The 21,904-nt window shown below is 37.2% G+C and overlaps 1 protein-coding gene across 2 annotated transcripts in view; it reads right to left on the bottom strand.

Moving 5' to 3' along the window:
- The window catches only part of AKT3 (AKT serine/threonine kinase 3), a 153,143-nt gene that overhangs the window by 130,346 nt on the left and 893 nt on the right, over positions 1–21,904 (bottom strand). For both annotated transcript variants that reach the window (XM_027683993.1, XM_027683983.1), the window contains exon 2: positions 9,158–9,312. In XM_027683993.1, the coding sequence (XP_027539794.1) occupies positions 9,158–9,203 (46 nt within the window). In that variant the 5' untranslated portion in view covers positions 9,204–9,312. The remainder of the gene's footprint in view (positions 1–9,157; positions 9,313–21,904) is intronic.

Raw genomic sequence — 21,904 nt, 5'->3', positions numbered from 1 at the left:
TTAAAGCCCATTAGGAAGCTATGCTCAGTAAAATTTTTTTACACTTCAACTGTTCAAATGTGAATAACTTGGGATTATACAGTTTGGAATTTTAATGTAAAAATGATAACAACTAATGAAACTGGATGCTACTATATTGTAATTAAATATTTTTGGGAAGACTACCCTCAAAGTCAAAACAGCCATCAATTTGAAAATTAACTTCTACATCTATCTAGAAAAAGGGAAAGTGTCTTCTTATCAGTGTTCTGGCATCTGATGCATTTATTTCCTATCTTCCTATCAGTTTTTAAGAAAGCACTTTATGAGAAAGCAAACTATAAAAATCAGAACTTACAGTAAACAAGATGTTAGTTGGAGTGATCTGATTACAAAGAAATGTACTGAGATGTATGTAAAGTAAGATAACAATGCCCTGATTTGCAAGGGAAGTAATCAATAACAACTCAGACTAGCTGAGACACAGTAAGAGATGGTACTGAAGAGGACTGGAAAAAATGAGACTGGAGGTACACCTGCATTACAGATAAGGAGTATACACCTGAAGCATATCTTCCAATTATCAACTATTACAAGCTTTGGCTTACAGTGTGACCACAACTCATATTCCCACTGCCAAGAGGCTCCCAAGTCCATAGGAACAGATATGATAGTGCGTCCAAAGCAAAGATCTAGAAACATATAGTAAGAACACCAAAATCTAAGCACCTTTCAAAAGATTTGGCTCTACTGTGCTGATGGAGTCCTACTCGGAGAGCCAGGAAATCCTCTCAGAGTAAGCTGAGGTCTGTGTTGCTGAAACTGAGTAACAATGTTTTGCCTGCAATTTAGGAAAGATGAAACTGCTCTCAGGAACTTGGAGGATGAATAAATCCCATGTGCTATCAGCATCTTTCCATGTTTTGGTGGAAAAAAACCTCTCAATTTTGTCAACAGTTTGTAGAGATGCTCATGAAGGGTCAACAGTTCCTCTAAGAAAGCAAAAGGCAAACAAGACAGCACTCAGAGTGGTTACATAACCTTTTTCCCTTGTCTTCAACTGTCTATTCGCTCCCTAAATTATCACTAGTCTGATCTCTTCCCAAAGCTTATTTTTTCCTGTATCTCAATTTAAAGTCTCAATTTCCTTTTCAATATTCATGCCCTAAAACTCTGACTTCTCAGTCCAGTCCTAAAACTCCTTCAGGACCTAGTTTCAAGTCACAGTTGTTGACCTTATTAATGTTTTTAAAGATTACAGCAGGGGTAGTATTAAAGAAGTGGGTCCCATAGAGGCATAAGCTGATTGACCTAGCTGAGATCAGAAGAGCAGGTACACAGATTGCCTCTGAAATAAAATAAATCACAAAGACTTGGGAGACTTGTCAGACTGACATGTAGGTATATCAAGGGAAGATGATTTTTTATGAGGTATCGAAAGTTCTGGTATTACAAGCAAATTATCCTTGTAATAACTATGTTTTCAACGTGAAAGTGACCTAAACACAAATGAGTTTTAAGTTTAACCAACATATTACAGTATGACAAAGGTATTACACAGGTTGACTACTTAAGCTTCAAGTAAAAAGTAGAAATTTTATTAAATAGAAAACATGTATTTGCAAAACGGTTCCTCAAATTCTTCCCCAACATTGGACATTTGCTGGTCATGCAGTATTGCCAAGCCAAAAGGGTTGTGAGCAGGAAAAGGGCAATGAATTGTTAACATCTTCCTTCCCTCATCCCTGCAACAGAGAATATTTTAACCTTGCTTCTTTAGAAGTATTGCCCTCATGGGTAACAAACTGGTATGAATAAGAGAAACCTGTATGAATGGAAAAAACCTTCAGAACATAAGCAACCATGCAGCACTCATTATACAGGAAATGGAACAGACATACAAGAACATGTAAGGCCAGTGTGTCCAGGATACTCAAAAACACCCATTGCCTAGGTATTTTCCCCATGTAACAAGCAACCTGTTCTTGTCAGGAATAGCACTTTTCTACCATAAAACTCAGGATTTGAGAAAGCTCAAAGTCATAAGTATGTTCCGCGTTAATAATACCCTGTTAGTATAAGACATAGGAGAACACCTTCCTCCCTTTGAATATATTACTGCATCTTCTATCTGATGTATTAGTGGCAGGAACTAATATATGCAATCAAAGAACAGGCACAGAATTTTAGCCACTGTCATCTACAATACAGCTTCATCTAGAAGAGCACCATATTTACCAAAGAGAATCACAACTGTACAACCATTTAAAAACTGAAAACAGTCTGTATTATAGGTAAAATGAAACAAAAACAATTTTAAAAATTTAAAAATTGATCAACCATGCACAATTATCTAAACTGGCATTCAGCAAGGATATTCCAGAGAAAAATCTTGAGACTGTATAAAATACTTTGCATTTCAATTACTATAGCAAACTGACTTTAACCACAGAAACTGGTAATAATACAAGGTGGAGAGCTGCAAAAACTACACTCATTTATTACCTAAAAAGTATCTGTAATAAAGTTCTCTTTAGCAAAGAGAACATCCCACACTCAGGCTAGTTACATCAAGTTTAGGATTTTTATACGGTTCTGATCCTCTTTCAAGGACAAGTATGGTTAAAAAGGTTATAATTATTTCAAAAAGAAGACCTTGGTAGCCAACTACAGAGTGAGTGGGACAGAGGAAGGGCCCAAGGCCCTTCTCTCCCAGTGGCATAGCTGCAGGAAGACAGCCTCTAAATACAGAGATCTCTGCTCAGAGTGTATGTGGAAGCAAAGAAAAAAAACCTGTGTATGAGGTTCCCCTGACTGCAAGCAACTTTACAGTTTTACCTAAATCCATTTCTACACTGAGTGCATGATACAGCAGTCTCTTAACTATTTGGGAATTAAAAAAAAAAAAAAAAATCTAGCTTACATATATGGATATTAGAAAGCCTGCACTGTCAATTTTTCTCTCTTTGGTCCACGTGGAACCATCTGTTTTACATTCATATATTTTATTGGAACTATACAGTAACTCACATTTTCTATTAATTACATAGAATTAGAGTAAAACAATTACAATATGAAAGGCTTATTTAGTTTCAAGTGGTTCATCAATCAAGACTTCACCTTAAACTACTATTTGCTAAGATAATTAGAAAAAAAATTGTTTAAATTTCTTCTACTTTGTGTACCAGATGTTCAACATAGTCTATTTAGACTTGTCTTTCTTAGAGGTGTGTTAAACTGCTCAAATAATTTAGACAATCTGCAAACAAGATTTCTGACAGGTTGTGAATAACACTCAATCAATAACATAACTTCTGAGATTAATTTTTCAATCAAGGCATTTATGCCCCCCCAAAAAAACAAAACAAAAAACCCAAAACAAAAACAAAAAACCAACCAAACAAACAAAACACACACACACACACACACACACAAAAACCAAAACACACCACACCCAGCATCATACCACATGAACTCAGTCTCCACTGTGTATTTCCAAAATTAACATCTGTTTGGTCTTGGTTCAACTGTAAAACTCAATGTCCATTAAATGAAATAATACAGTTCTTTTTCTGGTTTTCAGCCAGGGGGAGGAGGGGAAAAGACGTTACCCTAAGACTATTAAAAATCAGTACTTTAAAGAACAATTGTATTCCTATTTGGAACAATAGATTTATTCCACTACTCTATTTATCCTTCTTGATAGTAGATATAACAAAAGAAAATATTTTCCACATGGTTATTTCTTAAAATCCCATGATACCTGCACCGTGTCCTGAATTGCAAAAATGAAAACAGACCAGCAGTTGAGTGAATCTCATCACAGTAAATCAAACACACCTTATCCTATAAACTGTATAGGTTTAGAAATATTAACACTACTTCAAGTTTAGATACTAAGAAGTTACAAATGGCTGTATTATTAAAAAAAAGAAAAAAAATGAGTGAAAATTATATTACAGTATTTCAGTGATCCATTATTTACAGAACAATCTCATTACAGGAAAGCTTCATGACATCTGTTTTTTTACCACCATCTCATTACATCAAACTTCTTAAGTTATTATGGTTAAGCCACAGCAATTTTGTACTTCAGTTCCCTCTGAGCACTAGTACTTCTGTACTTCAGGTTAGTGTTGAAAGATAAAACGAGGACATTAAAAACTGCAGGATTATATTAAATTCACCCCCAAACCCAAGTCAGATACATTATCTATTCAATAAAATTTGGGTAAAAATATATGATGTAGTCCATGCAAAGATTGCCACAACAAACAGCATTATCTAGTGTAACACACTGGAACAGAGAAGCCCAAACAGAGGTATGGTAATTGAAGTATGACAACACAAGTATTAACTTAAACAGACACCATTTTGCTTCATCTTTAAATAATGATTTAGCCATCTTGTTATGCAACACACACTAGGTATGTCCTCCCAAAAAACCTTACTCTTTCAATTAAAGAAAAAGTTAGTTGACACATTAAATTTAAAACTGGGTCCTTTAAAAAGTTAGCATCTTTGTCAATTTTTCCTTTGTCCCAAATGATCTTTCAATAACACGATAACGAAGACTCTTAAACCTTTTCATATGTTTAAATTAATTGAAGTCCTGTGCACAGTTTATATATAAAGAAATTAGGTTGCAATTAACCATAATTATTAATGATTCTTAAATCTAATTGTTGTGACTATTATAGACCACAGACAAGGTCAACTCTACAACTTGGGAAACTTTGGTTTTAAAGAAAAAAATACCAGCTGAATTATATGCATAAAATTCTCTTTTGTAATGACATAACTTAATCATACTAAGCATGTTCATCCATGTAAAAAACCAGCTGTTTCCAAATTGATAAATTAAAAATATATCCCCCTAATAAAACACTAAATTTAAATTAGTAAATACAGTGAAAGCATGTTAAGTAAAATTAAAAATACTAGCTCTTACAATAATATAAAAAAAAAAAACAAAACACTGCAAAACATTGCACTTATAAGCAAATCCAAAATGTAAAAGTCATGTCAGCAATTACTGCAGAGTGCTTACACTAACTGCATAAATGCCAAATGTTTAATTTCTGCGTCTCACCAGCAAGGTTCAGGTCACTGTATTTAGGATTTTTAGTCAAAGTCACTTCCCTTTCATCTGTATGCATTACAATGAAAAATGTTAGTGTCATCTAAAAAGTAAACTCGTAAAGGAAGACAACCCATCTCTCTCCTATCAGGCTACAAGAATAAGGGGAGAATAGAAAAAAAGAAAAATTATTAACCTCACTGAGATGGTGAACTGCAAGACTATCTTTGCAGCAGCGCACATGGACACAGGCCATGAGATACTTGGTTCTTATCACTAGATCTAAGACTGTAAAGTTACAACCATAAAACCATCCATATAAAACACATTCCTACTCCTCTCCTGCGTGAGCAGAGACTCAGCTCTAAGGAGACTGCTCCACTGGCTCTCCACTTGTACAAGTTCTAACGTCTCACAGGGTACATCTGAATTAACACTTTAGTTCAGATAAGGAGAGCACTTGTGCAACAAATCTTCCCATCACCATAGTTAATGCACTTCCAGTTGCTGCATGAAACAGTTCCAGAGTGCACAAACCTGGTTCCTTCCAGATGAAATTAAAAGTCACATGATGCACTCCAGGAGCACTACCAGTGCCAAAGGGGCACAGGAGCAGACAGGAGACGGTCCAAAGTAACACCCACTTCACTTTGCAAACACATTGACTGTTGATAGGTATCAAATTCTTATTACCAATTATTTCATTCTCTGAATCTGCTCTCACTGGGCTGCATTACTTGCTCAGGGAGGTCCAGCCACTGTGCTTCAGGGTCTCCTTTCATCTGTGAGATGAGACCTGACTGCAACTGAGGTTCACCAAGCTTCTCAGGCATTGCTTCCTTTTGGGTTCTCTGTCCTCTGTTGTCCAAAGTTCTCACCTCCAGCCTGTCATTTCTGCCCATTTGACCTTTCACACATAACAGTATACTCTTCCTCAGTATCATCTTGTCTCATCACACTGAAACATCTTTCCCTAAAGACTACTCAAAGCCCAACTATGATCATAAATCAATTTAACTCTGGCATTTTCTTAACATTGAGTAAAACAGTAATACCTCAATGGGTTCCTCATTTAAGCATACACAGAAAAACAGGGTTTTGAAGCCAACTGTGTAGCATCACATAGGATTCTTCAGTGCTCAATAGCAGGGTTAAAAGCCTACAAACATACAGCCCTCAGCCCTCTATTACTGGCATGTATACGGCACTAAGGATAATAAAGTAAACATCTTCTTAGTGCATTTCACAGACATTAAGAATTGTATCGCAGTGCCCTAACATACCCTATCTTCTCTAGCCTCTCTCTAGCAGAATCTCGATTCAGAGAGAGATTCCCAGCTCAACTTTTAGTCCTCCCCTCTCATTCCTACATTCAGTTCGCTTAACTTGCCTTTGTAATGACCTATCTCATTAGACAGTTCCTCAGAACCATTCTTCATCCCCATACTTGCAAGCCATCCTAATACTCCTTGACTGGGCTGTGAATCACAAAGAGGGATTGAGTTTTTTTCTTGTATCACAAACCATTCTGACTGCTGAAAGTGACAATTTTAAAAGGTCCAAGGCTATATCCACACAACCAAGTAATTTGGCAAAATAGAAACAGATCAGTCAACTGAAGCAGCTGTTGGCCAGGTGTCCCTATGTTCCCAGCAAGTAGGGTTCACAAGATTTAATAATAATGGCCAGTCTTGAGGCCATCCATCTATGAGAAGGTCACTCTAAACAAACCTACGTCCTGAGGACCTCACTGCCACTGTTCACAAGATTTATTTCAAGGTAAATTCAGTCTGGAGTCTCAGATTGAATGGTGCACCATATGTGGTTCAGGGCAGTCCAAAGGACTGGTCACTGGGGCTGGAGTTCACTTGGTATCTGCCTGGAGAAGAGATCCCATGCTCCCCTTCCTTCAGGTGGAACCAAGTTTGTACCTACCAAAATAACCCTGGGAACTGAGCCAATGAGTATCAAGTGCTGATGATCAGAGAATTCACTTTAAAACTGTAATAGCATGTTAGCTTATGGAAGCAAGGCAGCTTTACCCAATCCCATGATGCTTCTTAGTACACAGAGAGAATATGTAGCTGCCAAAATAGAAGTGTCTACTGAGCATATTCCAATTTTAAGAATTAAGATTAAAGTTAGATACTTTGTCTTGGTAACATTTAAAAAATGCACTTAACAACTTTGATTCTCTTGCTCCAGAGCAAGGTCAAAGTTGTAATTACATGAAATGTATAACCATTGAATTAAATGCTTACAAATTCTTGACATTGTAAAACACACTGCACTTTTCCTTTTGTTTTCAGAAACAATCAAAACAAACACTTTAACCCACTAACAACCAGAATAAGTCAGACACAGAAAATTAAGGACAATATTAGATCTAATTAAAAAAAATAAAACATTAAAAACCTACAGTTATCTATTGCAAGAAATTTAAAAAAAAAAAAACCACACAAAAAACCACAACCATAAATTCACTCACAATTATTTAAGATAAGGAAAAATGCATTTCAAGAAATGTCTTTAATTAGAAAAGAAAACAATTACTAACAAAACTAACATCAAAATGCCAACTCAGTGGGCTTTTCTTCAATTTAATAGACAGTAAAACAGCATGAGGAGAAAAACTTTTATTTTACATTTCAGAATTTCAAATATTAAGACATTGAGTTTCATTGTACATTGTCCTTTTCTGGCCCCTGGTGATTAATATATGCATATCCAGTGCTCACAGAGTTGATACCAGTGTATAATAAGAAGAAGCGATAAGACATGAAGGAATGGATGTCACGTAAAAGGAAATTATTTGGAGCATTCTAGTTATTTGAAAGAAACTTATTTGAAAGAAACTATATGAAATAATTGAAAAATGAAATTAGATCCCCAAACTGAGTAAACAACAACAAGATAGGAAGGAAAAATAATTTAAAATTTTATATAGTTCCTGCCACGTAAAATTTTGTTATAAATATAAGCATATACTCCAAAATAAGAAGTAGGCCTTAAGCTTCACATAGTTTAGCTCATTTTCATCTACAATACCCACAATGCAACCTGAAATACAATTTATGCAGGAACAATAAAAGAATAATCAACTTATTCTCTAACTCTCTTGGCTTCTTTGACATTTAATGTCAATCTGCAATAACAAAGCTAATAATGATCTTTGTCTTCACACACTGCTATTGAAACAAAGCATTTCTTTGTAAGTTAAAGGGTAATTTTGTATCCACTACTTCAATCTAAATCTTTCTGGGCTAGAGTCACAGAAACTCATGGCATAAGTCACCCTAAAATCCAGATCATCTTCTCTCTGTGAGAGAGAAGATGGTTCTTTTGGAAATAATCATATGTGCAACCGCAACCTAAAGCAGAGCAGCATGAAGCATGGAAGATTTCATCCAAAATTCATTACATGATACAAATGCCAGATATTTCTAGAAGTTTCCCATTCAAAGCTTAACATACAGCAACGTTCCCAAATTTGTAAATCACATGGGGACACATTATAAAGTGACATCTCAAGAATTCACAGGAATTCAAAATTAAGAAAAAATCATAGTTTAGACTGGCTTATTCTTTAATCATATTACTTCTAGGTTTGTGAAGTAATTAGGTGCATGCTGAGCTTTATGCAAGTACTATGTGGATTTTATTGGGACTACTTGCATTTGTAATACAAGCTGAAACACACAATGACTTTGGCATGTAGGAAATTTCACACCAAGTATCACATCTGCAGCAGCTTCCAGGCAAGCGTCTACTGTGCACCTGTATTACCACCTCTTCCAGCTGCCACAACAACCTATTTAGTTTGATACACAGGTAACAGCAGCTGTAACAACAAGGTTAAGTGGGAATTACTGAGTCCAACTTCCTCTTCACTGTGAGTTACCCCTATGAACAGAGGCAGTGATGAGGGTTAAGCATTGACAACACCAAGGCCTTAATGGCCACTAATTCCATATGGTCAGATTAACTTGCTACAGACCCAAAGAAAAATCAAGAGCGTTCATATGTGTAGCCATGTAATACCATTGCTCACAGTGTACAATACATCAGAAGAACCTTCCATTAAAAGGTAGAACTTACCCCTCTTCTGTACCCAGCCTTCCTTCACAATGGTAACATCGCTCATGATGACTCCACTCTGAACCCCCAACTCAAAAGAGTATTTCTTTGAGTTATCAGCTTGTCGGTTTGGCTTCTTTTCTGCAGCTTTTCACAATTTCTACTGATGAGTCAGCCTGGAAGGAAATATTAGAGAAAGTATTTAAGTCTTTTCTGTTTTTCTCACTTGACAGCCAACAAAAAAAGTCTTTGTTGATGTATTTCACTGACTGAGCTCACATTAAAAATCTGCCTTTTTTTTTAATTAACCATATAACAGAATCAAGTTTTGAGTCTTACAGTACATTTTCCATGAACACTGCAACACTAAAAAGAAGCAGAATGTGTTAAAATGTAAGTCGTATGGCACTTTCATAAAACGCGCACAACAAAATTCTCTCCCACTAATGCACAGGATGCTCTTAAATTAAAGGCTGCTAGTACTCATCCACTCTGAACACAAAGGAGCTTTACCCATTCTAACATTTGTCAGAATCTGTGCAATGGACAAGTGGTTCCTTTATTATGGGTACATTGATCATATCAAGAGTGCAAGAAAGTGGAAGGAAAAGTCCTGTAAAGAAGCTTAAAACCAAAAAAAAAAAAAAAAAAAAGCTACAGAATTACAACATTCTTCCTACTTCCACTATAACTTCCTTATAGCCAATACAAATCCTTAACTTACAGGAGTTTTTAAAAAATCATCATAATGTCCAAGTACACAAACCAGAAAAAAACCAAACCAATGTTTAGTTTATGAAAAGAAGGAGCATACATTCAAAGCTTTAAGTCAGGCAGTGACAGGAGTGCTCTTTCCCCTACAAAGCTCAGCTTGCAGGACACAGAAGGGAAGTTAGTCCTGGAACAGGACATACCACTCTCAGAAGCCACAACTCTCTCTTTTGACCACCACATTCCCAGAGTACCTAACAGCTGTGAAGAAGAGATAAATAGCACTAAAATCAAGTAGGAATAGATGCCAGAGGGCAGGAGAGGTTTCCTTTTGGCAGCAAACTGCCTTTCCCCTCCATCCTTCAAAATAAACAGAAGCATTCAAATTATGCTCATCCAAAAAAGGGTGGGAAAACAAGAAATGGGATTTTTCTGATGGTGGAGCAACACCCCTCTACAGCTGTATACACAGGAGCATGCATGTACACAGTGCTAGCACAGAACAGGAACCTACAAGTTCAGTGTTATGAAATGCAGCCCATAAATATCCATTTAGCGGACTGACCAACAAATGTAAACACAATAGAAACAAATATGGCTGTGCTATAACCTATCTGTGCAACAAATGAATGAAGAAAGGACTGGGAAATAAGCTGTTTTAACGCTATCAATTACAAGCTAAAAACTGAACCATTATTGACATGCAGGTTATTCCTTATTTATCATTTGAAGAACGTGTATTTGCACCACACAGCAGCTAGATGGAAGGCTACTTCTGTATGGATGCTGTACTATGCAAAATAAAACTTGGTATGAGTATTTTTTCAAGTGGTATGCAACAAAAAAAATACAGCACAACCTGACTACAGAAACACCGAAGTGTGTCCTTTTCGGTCTCTTTCACTGAACTATTGTTTAAAAACACACAGTATTTCAGCTGGCTTAAAAGTAAATAAAACCCACAATGCTAAACTCGTTAATGATATAATGATAATGGCCAGTCTTCGCGAACGAAGATTTTGGGAAAGGTCTTTTACCTTTCAAGCCTGCGCAATGGATTTTTTTAGGTGAGACACAGCCTGCGCTGAACTGAGCCCACCCTTTAATCCTAAGGTTCATCTGCTGGGGCCAAGCAAGCTTGGACAATGGCAGTGAGGTCCTCAGGACGTAGGTTTGTTTAGAGTGACCTTCTCATAGATGGATGGCCTCACAGGGCTAACGGGGTCCATCTGCCCGGGGGGCCTGGGATTTGAACCGGAGTTGCAGCAGTGAGAGTCCTGCATGCTAACCACTGGGCCACCAGGGGTCCCCTAAACTTGTTAATACTGCAAAGTTTAAGTAGCATTGACTACAGTGTCTCTGAGACACCCCCACGGCACTGGCAGATATGACAGTAAGACCTGTGCAGGTGACACACAACCTTTTGCATTGGCATCATACCCTGTTGTCTCTAGGAGGACACCAGACTCCTGTGTCCATGCAACTACACCCTCCTTAAAGACTTAAATACTGTTAAAGCTTTCATAAGAGTTAAAAGAAAATGTTGTATACAAGTTTTTGGAAGGACATGAAACTGCTTTACTGATGTTGATTTAGTTGACTAACTTTATCTGTTAAAATATCATATTACATGCAAGCTGGTATGGTAGAAATAATCAGAGAATACATTTCCACATCCTTCACCTCACTAGTGTGAGAGTTAATTTCTGGTTCATACGTTATCAGAACTTTTGTTTGCATGCTTCAAACGAGATAAGCAGGTCTATCAGCTGTGCATGAAAAGAGATCTGACAGATTAAGACATGTGCCTGAAAGCAGGCTGCTGTTTTGCTGTTCTGGATCACTGCAGCACAGTATCAGCTCTTATTACAAACACATAAATCTTTACAAAGCCCAGAGGTGAGTGTCAAACAACTGTGACCTAGGAGCAGCTGTTCTGTGAAGGAAGTGTAGGCACATCAGTTTCCAAATACCCATCTTAAGTTCAGTTTTCTACAAGACTTTCACTGCATTCTTTAAGAAGCGATCACAATTGAATCTTTTTTTTCCCACCTATAAAGATACATGAAGCAATGTAACATTTAGTACTTAGCTTGGGCTGGTATATGCTGCAATATGTTTTACTCTTTAGGCAAACCTATTGTCCTTTCCAATTTTGGTGTGCACTTGTGAAAAGTGAAATAATTTATTGTTATTGGTAGAGACACAGCAATAAGGAATTAACCTGTGTACTAAGGAGCAATAATCTTGTCTGCCCACATACTGATCATTCATGTCCACATACTGATCAATCAGTTCATGATTTCAGTAGATACACAGTTTTAATGAATTAATGTATGTTTGAAGCTCTCTATTTACCCACTGATTTAGTGTTACAAAATGAAAGTTTGATCTATGACATGATTTTCATGTCAGACAGCGTCCCAACAACCTCAAGTGTATGTCTGTAGACTTGCATGCCACCCATCACATGTACTGCTTTACTGAATTTTGAACAAAATCCCGCAAAGTACAAAAATCACATATATATGGTGACAAAATTAATTACATTATGTCCAATTTAGTTTCACAATATTACCAGAAACAACTTTAGAATTATCAACAGTTGTACCACTGTACTGATTGCTCCATTAATGGGTAATTAAAAGTCAAGCTGAATTACAATGGAAGCTGAAGGAGACAAAGCACAAAAGGACTAATGAAAGTAAAGGTTCTATGTTCACACTACACTTTCAAGAAGCCATTTGTGAGCATCTGTCATATTATCCCTTATTAAATTCCTTTGAGACTTTCTAAAAACTATACTCCTTTACTCTGAAAATCACTCAGCAAAGCTCAAGAAGAGCGGAATTGTAAGAATTACTTCTTATCATGACAAAAACTGACCTTAATGAAACAGTCATACAGAAACCTTCTTTCTTGAAGATGTACTAAAGAATTGTGTATAAATGTAAAGAAGTTGTCTGAAACACGTGGAACAAGAACTCTCACATGAAAATAGTATTTCAACTATAGTTTAACTACTTCAAGAAGACATGTTTATTCTGCACATCTGGCTTAGAACTTAAATACTGGTTAGCAATCAACTCTGCTCTCCCAATGTACTTCAAGTTTCAGTGGCTGGTATGTAGTAATTTCTACAGTTTATCTTACTGCTTTATAGGATGAACCCACAGAAACAGGGGAAAAAATATGTAAGAACTGAAGTTGAACATATTTTGAATTACAGATGTTTCCTACAGGGAAGAACTTAATTTGGTTTTTTATATGTTCCAGCAACTAAAGAACAGGTTGGATTGCTTTTTTTTTTCCCCACATGTTATCAGACAGAACTTGGATGGAAGACACTTTTCCAACAGCATATTGTGTGTATTCTGCGGACAGCATCAGACAGTCATGTATATGCATAATACATACAACATCCTACTGTCTGCGCTCATGCAGGTGTAAAAATTTACTCCATTACAGTCAGTGATGTGAAGATTTTAGGGACACAGTTTAGTTGCGGACCTGGCAGTGATAGGTTAATGGTTGGACTTGATCTTACAGGTCTTTTCCAACCTAAGAGACTCTATGATTCTATGCACACAGCTGCTGGTTTGGTGTTTTTTTCTTAAATCTCATAAAAAATGTAAAACTTTCCCTTTCTGCTTCGGGAAGTTATTAAGCCACCTCTATAGTGTTAGATAAAACAATTCAGCACACTTCTAAAGAGTTAGTATTATAAGTTTCTAGTTGTAGAGGTTGCAAAGGCAACTTTCTGACCAAGGATTAAGCAGAAAGTATTACATGCAACAGAGCTCCAGATTCCTCAGCTGAGGCTCACAGTTTTCCCAAGCTGTGGTTAAAACTATCCAACACCACCTCGGTTTTCATCTTGCACTTTAAGAATAAGAGCAATACAGAAAAGAACCAGCTCACTTCATGATGCTACCATATCAGAACTATAAGATCAACAACTAAAATGAGCAATGGACCATTCAGAAGGAAGACAGCTTTTCCTCAACTTCTACTTTAAATTCAAGGAGGCTCTCATGCCCATCACAGCAGTCAGGTACCTACACAGACATGGTAGATGGTTAGAAGGAAAATATCTTCCAAGCAAAAGAACTAAAAACTGTGGTTCAGGTCTACACTCAACAACCACTATGTGCAAGGGAATTGTCACTGAGATTCATAAGAACAGACAACACTCCCTTGGAATCTGGGCATCTTCCCATTTCCCCTACGACAAGAGACAGCTGAGTAAAGAAGACAGCACCCATAAATTCAGTGTAAATTGTATGATTCAGGTCTCTGTTGTAAGAACTTCCATAAACACAGGTTTCTACTTTCAACAATTTTGGAGCTGAGAAAAAACAGATACTCTCACATTTACAAACTCAAGTTACCAGAGAGAATACCAACAGGATCAGTTTCAGTGCTTCCAGAGATGATCCCCATAACTTCTTGTACCATTATCAACAAAGTGAATCATCCAATCTTGTTCTCTTAATATATAAGAAAACTACCAATTTCCCCTTTTACAAGTAATCATTTGTTTAGTAAAATGTTTGGGGAAAAAACAGCAAGTGAATCTTTCTGATTCACTTTGCCTGACTCACTGAGATTCTTTGGTCGCCCATGTAAGCAGAGTCAAATTTCATCATCTCTATCTCCTTATTTCTCAGAAAGTTAACTGAAAAATTCTGTGCATGCACCCACAAAACACACATCAACAAAAAAACCAGTTCTCAGTCATCCTCTAGTGGCTTTCATCACACACACATTTGTTTCCTTGCTTTGGGGGCTTTTTTTTTTTTTTGTAGCAGATTAAGCTCTTAAGAGGTGTTCTCAAATTTGAGTTTGAATCCTCCAAAACAACCGAGCAGGTTGTAACTGTTTCCAGTGGTGGTTGCAATCACAGAGCAAGGAATTCAAAAAGTCAAGGCTCTAAAATAAAAACAGAGTTGTCTTTAGGAATGGAAGCTGAGATCCAGGTTTTATTTATATGAAAAACGCATGCATATCCTCTTCCCTTAGCAAAGCTGTTATCTAAAAGTCTGGCCAAACAATTAGAGGATATATTGCACATCATCAAAAATTACACAAAAGACTATGTTGCAGAACAGAGATTGTTACAAAACATGCTATATCAAGTTAGACTATATTGTTAATGAAAGAATCAAATTCAGGTGAGTGCTTTATCTAAAAAGTATATAATATTTACACAGACTTTTGCAAACTACCTATAGAATTCTGGTTATACTGACTGATTTAAATACTACCACTGCTTAGACTGAGAAAAAAAACCTCTAAACCAACAGCATTTGTCCAACTTATTAGAGTCAATTAAAAATAAAAAGTTTTAAAAAATAAAGTAGTAAAAAAAAAACCCCACAATACTTAACCAACACAAAACAAAGGATGAACTAATTTGACATGACAGAGAAATAAAAAACAAGATTATTAAAAGAAAATAGATGCTAAATTTATAAAATTGTAATCTTTATGTACATACAATAAAGATGCTTAAAGATAAATACATTCTAAGTAGACATGCTCATACTTTACAGATTTTAAAACAAATACAAAAATTTCCAAAATATCTCCATCATAGGCATTGCAAATACCTTTTAAACTATATTTTATACTAGAAGCCTCAGTATCTTACAGAATATTAGTATTAAAACTTACTCCTAACAACTTTATTTTATAAGTTTTGATTTGGAATATTGAGGAGAGTAATATGAAAATGGCACTGCCTACATCTTGTGGTAAGGAAAAACAACATAATTTAGAAAAGATAAATAGCTCTTTTTAAAGCATGCTTACGTCTATGCTTAATATTTTCACTGTTCTATTTTCACTTTCAGTATGTCAAAAAGCTGCACAAAACTAATATATTCTCAGATAAGCCTAGTTAGGAGACTACAAGCACACTGAAATATTAATATACAAGTTAGATGTTTTATTTAGATTCTGTAACTGAATAAGTTTATCAGGGAAGAAACTATCATTCTGTATTTCATTTCCTATTATAATGACAAAGCAAGTTATTTTAAGGGGCAAAGGTATAATTAAAGTAAGGTGAACAAAGCCATCCTTGCCTTTGTTTACCAAGGTATAAAGGAAGTTTCTAAATGCAACTAAATTGTTTCTTTAGAATCCCACGTGAAACGTTAACAACCCATTGTTTTGCCTTGTGTTTATCCACAAAAATGCTTTAAATCCTTTCTGTCTCCCCCAATCACATGAAACAATAGCTAAAAAGCAGGCAGAAGCAGTGATAGAACTTACTAAAGCACATGTCTGAAATTTAACCAAACAATACACTTCAAGTAGAAAATTTAACCAAAGAATACATTTCAAGAAGGGAAGGCTAAAATTATGCATCAAAAAAGTTACTAAGACAATGAGCCTGGGAGAGTCTTGATCTTAGAGGAAGTCAAATCAAGTATTAGCTGAGCTGAGTGTCACAACTATAACAATGTTACTCCACTCAACCCTTCAAAATACATGTAATAAGTTTAACGTGCCAAGGATTAATGTAGGAATACTCATTCTTGTCTTTATTAAACAAAGTTCCTTTGCCCTTTAAAAATACAGTTTAGAAATTATGAAATTAAGAAAAATTAAACTTAAGTTCCACATTTTTAAAGCAAATTAAAATTGGGTTTCAATGTCTAAAAGACTTGGAAAAAAAAAAATTAACCTAATTTTCAAAAGTTCAAAGAACCTGGAAATTCCTAGTCATTCTGAAACGAGGGATTTTAAAATATACCTTCCAAGAGATACAAAACAAAGTTTCATTAAACTCACATATTTAATCATTTCTATGATAGTAACTTTTCTGCAGCACAACTTCATATTGTGTACAAAACACCAAGCATATTGCTGAATAGATACCAGAAATATGTGAAGTGCTGTGAGTAATAAGAAAGTACTGAGGAAAAAAAAATGTTCTTGAACCATTAACATAAGAGATGAGAAAAGTTCAATGACTTGTCTACCAAGCAGCTTTCTTTTAAACTCTTACATAGTAGGTTTTATTTATTACCTCCATATTGAACAAATCAAATTCTGAATTGTCTTGCAACAATAGGAATGAACTTTGTGATTTCTTCCTACAGAGCAATCAAACATTGCTGAACCTACTGTCAAATTGACACTTCAATATGACTAGAACATAATCAATTTCTAACCTAAACCTTTGGATTTTCTTCTTCACCTTCAAAAAGCATTATTCTCATCAACTTGAGATCTGAACTTCCTAAGGACAGAAGGAATTCTCTACAACCTTAAATGAAGATTGTGTAGTTTTCAAGGGTATACTGTTGCTTATACACAGATGCAGAGCTCATTAGATTGAAGGTCTTTGGCAAATGTTATATGAAAAGCCAGATTACATGAAACTCATATGTACAACCTTAATTCTCCGTCTCAAAGTGTATCAATACATTTGGAAAAGGATATAATAATTTCAATAAAAGTTCATGAGGCAAGCTGCACCAATTACATATCTCAAGAAGTACACTTAATGCTTAGAGAAAAAAAATAAATGTGTGCTAGTAGAAATTGTTTTGCAAGATTGCTGGGACTCAACTGAGAAACAATGTATTAATTCTGTGGTGTTAAATCAGCTGTACAAGAAGGTTTTGACTGTTAAGACACTGACATTCCACAGCTACCAAAAGGTAGTAGTCAGACCTTCATTGATCTCAGTAAAGTTGAAACAGGCTCTTCATTTCTGGTCCTGCTATAGGAGGCAATCAAACAACTTTACCACATGGACAATGCAGAAAAGTCTGGCAAACCATGTTGTCAAGTAATTAAAACATGCACATGAAATATTGAAGTCCCAGTTGCATTTTTAAGGGAATTTAAAAATCGCTACTGTTCTTTAGTCAAGATATTACAAAGAAAAATGTCACAGGGCAACAACGTATTCTTAATGCCATTTTTGATCAGTATGACTCACACTTAGACACTCACATAGAAATACATGGAAAAAGAGGATTGGTTAAGATGGATTCAACATGTATTAATTTATTTAACCTAAACATGACAAGTGTTGACACAAATAGTATCAAAAATCAAAGGAATATTTAAAGCGAGCAAAAGTATCTTCATATACCCAAGCCAAAAATGCTCATTCTCCTTGAAAGCAACATCTAATGTTATCAAACCTTGGGGGATTTTTTTGGCAGCATTAACTTTGCCACAGCTTCCTACTACACCTGAACATCTTTAATAATAAAGGCAAAAATAAGGTGTTTAAAATCCATGGCATGCATCAAAACTACCTGAATGTCCACACTTAACATTGACCTAGAATTATGGAACAAGGAAAAAATGCCAAATAATCACCCACTACACCCTTGCATTTTTTGCAGTGTTTTTATTAGTATATACTAGTGATTTGTCTAAATAAGTTTCCTTTATAAATTCTCTTCATGTAGGTAGCCCGGAATGTTGTTCATACAATTAGCCAAAATAAGTATGTAAACCCAAACTTTAAAGATGAATTTTTTTTTAATGCTAAGTAAAACACTGAAAAGTTAACTTCCACATTCAGTGTTTAATTATTTGCTGGTAGTTTTTTGGGTTGGGTTGAGGTTTTTTGGTTTGTTGGTTTTGGGTTGTTGTTTTTTTGGGGTTTTTTTTTGGGGGGGGGGGTGTCTCTATCTTTAACAGAATATTTTTTAAACACTTTGAATCAGCTTTTCCAGTTATTGTATAACTTCTCTTTAGAAAGCAATCTTTGCTACTCCACACCAACTTGTTCCAAAGAAGAGTAACTAGTGCAACACACTGTGCTCCTGTGAAGTCTCTTCTGTACAGCAAAGAGGAAATGTATTGGTGAATAAGCAAGATTCTCACTGAAAACACACCTTTCCTCCCAAGCAACGCAAAACTCCCTGAACTACACGTTGTGCTAGAAAGTATCCCCTATCCCTTCCATGGTATTCTTATTAGGTATATCCTAATGAAATGAGAATTCAGGATGACGCAAATTAATCTAATATTCTAGAATAATTTTAAAGGCCATTCAAGTTGGTAATTTTTTCTTATGTAAGACAGTATTTAAACAAGAAGTGGGTTGTAAATTTCACACAAATACTGAAAATAAAAGCAGCCTTTTAACCTTAAACGAAACTTACGGCTGCACACATTTACCTGTTTCCCTGTTTTTGAATTCCTACTGTGGTTTCCAAGGGGAGTATAGTGCATATTTTGAACAGAATGTTTATTTTATTAGTTGGAAAAAAGAGAACAGAGGGCTTTTGTTAGATGTACAACTAAAACACCTACAAAGCATGCAGTTACAATACGGTGCACTACCTTCATAGCAAAACAATTCATTTATGCATTATCCACATCAAAATGGAAGTACAGTACAACAAAGTTTTCACTCAGTATATATCCATGTCTTTCCACTCTCCAATGTGGATTAAAACATGCCCAAGCCATAGAAGATGCCAAAGAATATTGAATCTCTGTTACAAAAACTGAAGGAAAGCTAGGCTACCATGTTACCAAGTCCACCACACCTGTTGCATTAACAGCACAAAATGAAACTGTAACCACACAGTTACAAGAAACTGTGTCATCCTTATACTACGCACAGAAATTTCAAATGTGTTTTAACACTGACTGTTCTAGTAATGGTTCACACCTTCCAAAACAACTGAGTATTTCAAAGTTATTTAGCAAATAATATTTCATTGGTATAGGAATTATTATTCAATAAATCTCTTTAAAATGGGAAAATGTGCACCCAGAAAGTGAAAGAATACGCGATCAGTCAGTGTTACACAAACTCCAAGTAGCCTGAAGGATCTTTCAGTTATTATACAAACTTCAGACACATGTTGTTTCAAACTGTATTAGGAAGTCAAGATATGGTTTCTGAGTAGCATCTTGCAAACAGAAGCTTGGGTTACAAACAACTGCAGAGCCCTAGTAAGTGGTTTGGGGTTAAGTTTAAAAAAAACAAAAACCACACACCAAAGTATTTTCTCTTTCACAAAGCATTTGTTACAGTGTCAAAAAGTCAACAATTTCTAGTGCATATTAATGCCCCAAAATGAAGAACAAGTGACGGAGCAAGACACTGAAATACTGTTTTCTGTGAACCTATTCATGAAACCAAGGAGATTACTGAATCCACTCAACCTAGTTAGAGTAAGTAGTAATACACCATAAACTGCCTAAAATAAGACAGTCTTGCTAATATTATCTGTGTATACACACACACACCACACACAGTGGATAAAAAACATGAGTTATTCAAATATTATGTGTAGCCTTCTAGGAAACAGAGACATTTTCTTATCTCTGAAGTTTTTCTTCAGCCCTTATTTGAACTTGACTTACTGGTTGCATCCAACCAAAATATATCCACACAGACTATAATTAGCAATCCAATCCAATTAAAGATATTGGGGTCAACTTATGGGCTTCTGCCAAAAAAAAAAAAAAAAAAAAAAAAAAAAAAACCAGCCCTACAAACAGAATCTTCTTAAGTAGCACACTTACTTCAAAAGTCAAAATAAGGTTCCTTCCCTATCTCATGTACAGTCTTTCCATACTCCTATGCAGAACAGCCAGAACTAGTCTATAGAGAAGCTGGCAGAAACAGTAGATCATGCTTGAAATGTTACTTGTCATAAGTTAAGGTCTACTTATCTGCATGCTTCTTGCCTTGAGAAATAAAGACCTCTATGTGCAAAATGCATGGAACTACATTTGCCTGTTAGCAAAGTTTTAGGAAAATCTAAACAAGCATTAGCAGAAGTGACTGCTGAGTGTTTCTTCCATACCGAAAAAAGTTGGCAGTGCAGGTATCAGGCACATCATAATTTTTGTAATAAAACTCTTAAACAGAGGCTAAGCGAATCAAGTCTGTGACATGTTTTCATAAAAACGATGAGATGATGTAGATAAATACAAGGAGCCAGTCAACTAATAACTACATTAAAGAAAAAAAAGGAACTAGAATAAAGGTCAAGAGAGATTAAATTGTTTATCCTTTTCAGCTGCAAGAAAACAAGATTTCTTTTCTTCATTTTTTAAATAACATATCATGGGAGAACGTGAAAGAAACAGTCCTGGCTATTTCACGCCTCTTGAATTCCCATCTAGAAGTAAACTAAGTGGTGCCCGTACAGAACAGCCCCACAGCCTATGAACCCGGTACTGCTCGTTACATCACGATCATTTGCATTTAAACTACAATATATAGCACTGCGCTCTCTCGTTCCCGCGGGGCGCCGCGCTGACCTCCCGCCAAACAGACCCCACGGCGCATCCGCACCGTTCCGGAGGGGGGGTCGCGCACAGGCAGCCCCGGCGCGTCCCCGCACCTACGGAGGGGTGCGCGCGGGCACGTGCGGCACTCCCGGCCCACGGCAGCACCTGCCGGGACCCCGCCCGGGCAGAGGCCGCCCGGGCAGACCCCGTCGCGGGCCCGGCCCGGCCCGGCGGAGCCGCCGGTCGCCCGGGGCAGCCGGCTGCGCATCAACTTTTGCATGCGGGCTGCGGCCTCCATGATGGCCGGGGCGGGCGCGGGCGGGCGGGGGGGCCGGTTTGTTTACTTGCAGCCGGAGCCGCCGCCGGCGGCAGCAGCATCATCATCATCATCAGCCCTTGTGCGAGGCGCTGCCACAGGCGGCCCGCCGGGCGCGGTGCTATTCTTAGCGCAGGGGCAGCGCGGGCACACGCGCGGGCACACACACGCACGCACACGCTCACGCACATAAGTTCCCAGCGGATAAATCCCGCGCTACTCCCGGCACCGGTACCCGCCGCACGGACGCGGCGCGGAGGCAGGCGGGGAGGGACCGCCACCGCGTGGGAACGACCCCACGAATCCCGCGCCCCCCGGGCGCGCGCCTTACCCCGGCCCCACCGCCCCCCTCTCCCGTTACATAACCGCTCCCGCCGGAACGCCCCCGCCCCGCCCCTCCCCACCCCGGCCCCGCGCCCCCGCCGGGGCGACCCCCGCCCCTCCGCCCCGCTCCTGCCCCGCCGCCGGCGCTAGGCCACGGGCGCCCCCGCCCCGCGCTACCCGCC

This window comes from Neopelma chrysocephalum, unplaced genomic scaffold, assembly GCF_003984885.1.
Source record: "Neopelma chrysocephalum unplaced genomic scaffold, ASM398488v2 Primary Assembly neopelma1_23, whole genome shotgun sequence".
Classification (NCBI taxonomy): domain Eukaryota; kingdom Metazoa; phylum Chordata; class Aves; order Passeriformes; family Pipridae; genus Neopelma; species Neopelma chrysocephalum.
This window is presented reverse-complemented; position numbering and strand designations above follow the sequence as displayed.